This window comes from Apium graveolens, chromosome 8, assembly GCF_009905375.1.
Source record: "Apium graveolens cultivar Ventura chromosome 8, ASM990537v1, whole genome shotgun sequence".
Taxonomy (NCBI): Eukaryota; Viridiplantae; Streptophyta; class Magnoliopsida; order Apiales; family Apiaceae; genus Apium; species Apium graveolens.
In genome coordinates this window covers 14,801,338-14,808,683 of record NC_133654.1, presented here as the reverse complement: position 1 = coordinate 14,808,683, position 7,346 = coordinate 14,801,338, and the positions used below count along the sequence as shown (strand labels likewise).

General features: G+C 35.4%; 1 protein-coding gene across 1 annotated transcript; it reads left to right on the top strand.

Annotated features, from left to right (window-relative positions):
- The first annotated feature begins 4,265 nt into the window (after positions 1–4,265).
- On the top strand, positions 4,266–6,192 carry LOC141678602 (berberine bridge enzyme-like 24). Its single transcript, XM_074484945.1, has 2 exons — positions 4,266–5,155; positions 5,298–6,192. Exons 1-2 carry the CDS (start codon positions 4,305–4,307, stop codon positions 6,067–6,069), a joined length of 1,623 nt encoding a protein of 540 aa, XP_074341046.1. The 5' UTR covers positions 4,266–4,304; the 3' UTR covers positions 6,070–6,192.
- The last annotated feature ends 1,154 nt before the right edge of the window (positions 6,193–7,346 follow it).

Genomic DNA, 7,346 nt, shown 5'->3' with positions numbered 1-7,346 from the left:
TGTCCAGCTTTTCTGCTTAGTGACAAGTGCATTGTCTTTGTCACCCTTTACCTTCTTACAGTCAGGAGATATGTGGCCTTTCTCACCATAGTTATAGCATTTAACATTAGTGTAATCTCCTCTGTCAGACTTTCCTCCTCTGCCTTCAGATCTTCTGAAATTCTTCTTATCAGAACTTATGCTTTTCCTGGAAAACTTCTTTCCCTTCCTGAACTTCCTGTATGCAATCTTTGTGATTCCTTTCACCATAAGAGCACACAGCTTCATCATCTCCTCATCAGCATCAGTCTCAGGCAAGCTTTCAGAATCTGAGTCATCATCACTCTCAGAACTTGATGACTCAGTATCAGACTTTATGAAAAGAGCTTTACCCTTGTCTTTCTTTGAGAAAGCTGCTTTGGGGAATTCTTCTTCAGCCTTAAGAGCAACTGTCCTTGACTTTCCTCCTTTCCTCTTGCTTCTTTGTTCCATCTCCAGCTCATGAGTCTTGAGCATTCCATAGATTTCGTCAAGAGTTGTTTCATCAAGATTGTAGTTGTCTCTTATTGTCGTTGCCTTCAAATCCCAGCATTCAGGAAGAGCTAACAGGAACTTAAGGTTTGAATCTTCAAGATCATACTCTTTATCAACCAATGACAAATCATTCAAAAGTTTGACAAATCTATCATATAAATCATTCAATGACTCATTAGTCTTTGAGTCAAAGTGTTCATACTCTTGAGTGAGTATTGTCTTCCTGTTCTTCTTAATTGTGTCAGTTCCCTGACACCTTGTTTCCAGAGCATCCCATATCTCCTTAGCAGTCTTGCAGTTGATTACCCTGTTTGACATTACATTATCAATGGCACTATGCAGTAAGTGTCGTACCTTAGCATCCTTAGCAATTGATGATATGTCCTCAGCAGTATAATCACTCTTCTCCTTTGGTACGGTCTTTGCTGCTTCACCTGCAACTGTAACAGCGAGTTTGGTTGGTTTATGAGGACCTTCCTTGATTCTATCAAGGTATTCTGGATCTGTTGCTTCCAGGAACATGGTCATCCTTACCTTCCATATGGGATATTCAGATGGTCTCAGTATGGGGACTCTGATGGTCTCATACCGACTCTGAATTTGTGTCTTTGGTGGTTCCTCAGTTGTGGTAGGCTTAGTTGGAGTTTCTGTGTCCGACATGATTGTGTTTGGATCTTTAACTGTATGTGTGTTAACAGATAGGCTCTGATACCAATTGTTAGGTCACACACACACTGTAGAGGGGGTGAATATAGTGTATAGTATACTCAAATCGAACTTTAAGAATTTAAGTAACAGAAAACAAACTTTATTGATACAATAAACTCTGTTACAGTATGGAACTGTTACCTCTCAGTGATGAACAAATATCACGAGAGCTGCAAGGGTTACAATGAATAATCTTCTCTAATAATGATAACACTTATAGTATAAACCCTATGTCTGTGTTTATATACTACACAGTTACAAGATAATCGCTAATTGATATGGAATATAATTCTGCTTCCTAAAATATATCAATCAGATATCTTTTCTTCCAAGTATTCCATTCTTCACGGAATTCCTTCTTCATGCATATCTCTTCTTATGTTTATCTCGATCTTCTTTCCTTTAATCAGCTACTGTCCTTATCTGATTGTCCTTCAGCACTTAAGTTCTGATATCTATCTTCTGATGATTATCTCCTGATAATATAAGTACTGATATCCTTAAGTCCTGACTTCCAGTATAAGTACTGATCAACAGTTAAGTACTGATTTATCCTGTTCACGTAAGATCTGAAAGCTAAACATAAAACATATTAGCCATGACATTATCAAATATATCTAACATATAGCATTTCTCTAAATAATTTCTTAGTCGTAAATTCATGAGTTTCAGAGAGTTTTATTTGTGAAAAAAGAGAGTAGGTTCGTTTAGGGCTGCTCATGGGTTACTTAACCTGCAAAAAACAACCCAGCCCAACCCCAAAGTGATTCGTTCAAACCAAGCCGTTTAAACCAGTACATTAGTTGGGTTATTTTTTACTTAAACCGTTTATAATGGGTTGGGTCATATTTTACCTATTTAAAATCCTAAACCAACCCAACCCAGTTCTAATATTAACCCAACCCATTTCAAATATATTACACCTCGGCCCATTTCAATTTCATTACATCCCTAACATAAAAACCTAGAAAAATGTCCTTATATTAATAATTTTAGTATACAACTTATAATCCTAGCGGTGGCCGCCTTTCTCCTCACCTTGCAAATGTTTGATACTATATAATTTATACAATTAACCTTGCAAAACTCTACTTAAAGTTAAAAGAAAACTTGAATAATAGAGACGAGCTAATTATTTAGAGAAGCAAACTTGAAAATGTTAGCGAATAATTATCAACTAAGATATTTATAAATTATGTCATTCTGTTTAAGATCTGTGAGAATATTTTGGTCTAACTTTACTTGTATATAATATTGGTTATATAATTATATTCAGATCCTCAGCTTATATCACACAATAAGTGCAATTGTAGATCATTAAAATGATTATCATAATTTTATTTATTTCTCCTATAATGATAAAATGTTAGGCATGTTGCTTCCCTTTTTAGTTGTGTTTACAATATATACTTAGATCTTCACTTAATGTGTAACAGGACAGTAGAAGTCCTTCCCAAATGCAAATCGTTGATTAAGAAACGCGAAATAGACGCTTGGAATCCGATTAACACAATCTTAATCAATCCAACCTTCACACAGTTAGTAGGGTGTATTTTAATTATTTTTTTTTAAGATTGATGATTTGATATTTTTATAATCCGTACTAAATGGGTTGGGTCATTAAAATGATTAAATCGACTTAACCCGTGTAGTCCTAAATTCGTCATTAACCTAATTTTTTTTGTACGAATTAATATATGGCACCATTATTTAATTTTTAAAAGAGATCCATTTTCCAAAGGAACAACGCTATATGTTAATTTTAAAAACCAACTTTAATACAAAGCCGAATCAAGTGGCTTTATCAGCAGACTAGTTTGTGAACTAAATTTGTGTTACTATGCATGCAGTCTAACCAAATCTGGTCATCAAAACAAATATTACTTTCTGTGGTTTCATTTTTAAAAAATGAAAGGTACATGTAAATTTAGCACCAACAAACTAAGTGCCCGTTTGGGAAATCTGAAAATAAATAACTTACGACTTAAAATGAATAAGTGAATTATAAGTGATAATTAAAAAATTACTTATAAGTTAAATAAGTGTTTGGATAATTTTACTTATAAGTCAAAATAAAAAAATTCTTAAATGAGCTAAAATAAATAATTATTAAATATAATTATCTAAATTCTTGAATTTTAAGTTAGATTAACATTTAAAAATATATATTTTAAAATTGAGGTTAACAAATCAGCCAAAAATCAAAATAAGTTGAGAAAAAGTACGTCGTTACCAACATTCAACTTATCAGCTTATAAGTTGTAAATTCAACTTATAAGTTGGGGCGACAAACACTCGTCGATAAGCTGTTACGGGCTTATAAGCCATAAGTGACTTATAAGTGCGCTGACAAACAGGCCCTAAGTCTAGTCGAATTTTGAATGAGAAGAGGTGAGCATGAATTATTTTCCAACGAATCAAAACTAGCGGATCTTCCCTGTCACGCAAAATATAATAATGTTCAGTATTTAACTAACCGAGTTAAACCGAGACTTTATTAAGTTGAGCTCAAACTTATTCACCAATACATCAATTCAATTATAGGTGCAAGTATATGTAGGAGGTGTTAACAATTAATTTATAATTGAGAAATGCCAGAGGTACCAAATATTGTTACAAAAAAATTTTCCAAATGTTTTATAAATGGTAATTTTTCTAGTAATAATATGAGATCCCACGTGCATTCATATATACCCACAAATTATATTTAAATACATGTCATGCCACGTCATTTTTTACCTATTTTGGTATAATTTTTGGATTACATAATATTAACAAATTTTTAAATTGATCTCCATCCAATAAGAACAAAAGTAAACGATGAGGACAAAGGTTGTTGAATTTTGCTCATGATTCAAAATTTTAGGTAGCCCGGTGGCCCTTGTATATGGAAATAAAGAATGTATAAAGCTTTCAATATTCAAGCCATCGCCCCTGCATGTCTCTGTCAAAGAAAGTTCCTAGTTCATACCATGCATCTAGTCCAGACCTTCAACAAAATCAATCCTAAATAATGTATACTTGTCGTTATAAAAAACAAACATGTATCCTAACATTATGCACATTATCATCCGAAACTGAAAATGAAGCTTTCAGCATCACTTTTGCCTTTTCTTGTTCTGTTATCAACTTTTTGTTTCTCTTCATCATCTGCAACTCAAACAGATGAGTTTCTCAATTGCCTAGCTCTGTCTAATGACTCTTCCACAATCTCCGCACTTCTTTACACTCCCAATAACTCTACTTTCAACGATGCATTGCTCTACTCCATCAATAATCTCCGATTCGCGCAATCCTCGACTCCGAAGCCTCTGGTTATTATTACACCAACAACCGAATCGCATATCCAAAATGTTATTTACTGCACCAAGTTAACAGGCTTAGAAATGCGAATCAGGAGCGGTGGCCACAGTTTCGAGGGCTTTTCGTATGTTTCATCAGTGCCGTTTGTAGTACTTGACTTGCGCAACATTAATAAGGTCACCGCTGACGTGACAACCGCAACTGCATGGGTTGATAGCGGTGTTACAAACGGTGAACTTTATTATTACATCAGCAGGGCCACTTCAGCTTACGGGTTCCCGTCTGGACTATGGTCTAACGTTGGTGTTGGGGGGATTTTGAGTGGCGGTGGATACGGTATGTTGAGAAGGAAATACGGGTTGGCTGGAGATCAGGTTATCGATGCTCGTTTGATAGATGCTAATGGTAACATTTTAACCAGGGAAACTATGGGCGAAGATTTGTTTTGGGCAATCAGAGGAGGCGGTGGTGGAAGCTTCGGAGTAGTTGTGTCGTGGAGAGTTAATCTTGTGCCTGTTCCTCCGGTTGTGACAATTTTCCAGGTTTTCAGAACTATTGAACAAGACATGACTAATATTTTCTTCAAGTGGCAATCTGTTGCTCCCCTGTTTCCTCAAGAACTCGATATCAGGTACGAGGCATATTAGGCCATAGCTGTCTTTCGATAAATTAGAAAATTTGATTCTTAATTAAACTTTCAATTTACTCAGCAAGTTAAAAATTTATTCAATAATTTATATATTTTTGATCTAACTAACATAGTTTTCTAACAGGTGCAATGGAAACGTGGTATTGAGTGAAAATAGTACTAGGTCCGATAACAAGACAGTACAAATGAGCTTCGAATCATTGTACCTAGGACCAGCCAGTGAAGTTCTTGCAATAATGGGAGAACAATTTCCAGAATTGGGATTAGTTGAAGAAGATCTAATTGAAGTTAGCTACATTCAAGCTATGGTATTTTTCTCGCAATTCCCATACAATGCACCACCAGAACTTTTACTAAACAAAACCATTTTACCGCGTCCTGCATTCAAAGGACGTTCAGATTTCTTCAAGCAACCAATGCCCGTAGAAGGACTATTAGGCGTGTGGGATTACATGTTCCAACTTCCCGACAACCAAGCATTTTTACAGTACACTCCCTTCGGTGGTAGAATGAATGAAATTTCAGAAACGGCTCTGCCATTCCCATACCGAGCAGGGTACTTGTACATGTTCAACTTCTTTGCAGTGACATGTCCGAGTCTCGAGAAATGCGAAGAAGAAACTGCAAGGATGGACTGGGTGAGGAGCTTGGACACTTATCTTACTCCTTATGTTAGTAGCAATCCTAGAAGTGCATATGTGAACTATGTGAATATTTGGATTGGCCAAAATAATCCAACAGGGAGTACAAGTTATGCTCAGGCTAGCCAATGGGGCAAGCGTTACTTTGGTGTTAATTTTGATAGGTTGGTTGCGGTGAAGTCAGTTTTTGATCCTACTAACTTCTTTAGGCACGAGCAAAGTATCCCTGTTTTTTCACTTTGGTCGGATATGTAGATTGGTTTTTTAATTTTTGCTTGTTTTTCAAGTTTTTTTTTACTAAATTGTTTGTGATTGTCATGGAGACTGAATGCTTTTTATGCTTCATCTAATAAATATATAGTCGTCCATGAGGCCCGAGTTCTTGTTTTTGCTAATTTCAGCAGTAGCAGTTTATGAGTCTTATCAAAACATACCTTAGATTTGTGAACTTATAAAAATATGCCTTTGTTCTTAGTGCCCTAGATTTGCATACAAGTATATAGAAAATTTGCACATTAGCTATAGGCTACAGCCTGATGTAAACGAGTCAAATTGTTTGTGAGCTACTCGAGTTCGGCTCGAAATAATCGAGCCGAGCTCGAACTCGAACTTTTCTAATTTTTAACCGAGCCGAGCTCGAACTTCAAATTATTACCTTATCGAGCCTCTATTATTTTTTAATTTTTTTATTATAAATATATTTTTATATAAATATTAAATATTTTTTATATATTATTTATTTTTATCGAGCCGAATTCGAGTCGAACCGATCATACTTCGAATTTTTGTTAATATTTAGTGAGGTAATTTGAGCTTTCGAGCCGAACTCGAGCCTACCGAATCTTTTACGAGCCGAGTTTCGAACTTGAAATTAAAGGCTCGATCGAACTTGAGCTCGAGTCCGAATTATTTTAATCGAGCTCGAGCCGAGCCTGGCAGTATTCGGCTCGGCTCGGCTCGGCTCGATTACACCCCTAGTAATAGCCTAGTATGGAGAAGTTCAGCTTCTCTGTGAAATTATACAAACTTGTTGAATCTGAAAACTGAATATATTGTAAATTTGGGTGTTGGATTTGAGAATTTTTTAAAACAAAAATAAAACCACATTTGAGAACGTTGGGTTTAAGATCTTATGCATCTCATTATTGAAGTAAAAATAACAACTCTCAAGTAAATTAAAGGTTTTGGAATTGTATTTTTAATCATTTTTTCCCTTCAAAAACAACAAAAATATGCAATCTGTGACTGAAGATCGTGCCATCAAAATCGTCCAGTATTGACCTGACTTGGGCTTGATATAACTTCATTTTTATTTTATAGATTCCTGCAAGTACGATAATCAAGTTCTTTATGTATTGAAATTTGAAATTGAGCTCAAAGTTTTATAGGAACTTGCCGTACTCTATGGCTCGAAATGAACATAGCTTAGAGCTCCAAATGAACATAGTCGAGACGATCCGAGCTGAATTTTCTTTTTAAAACAAGTCGAGCCGAGTCCGAGTTGAACATGCAAAAAGTTCAACCCGGCTCAT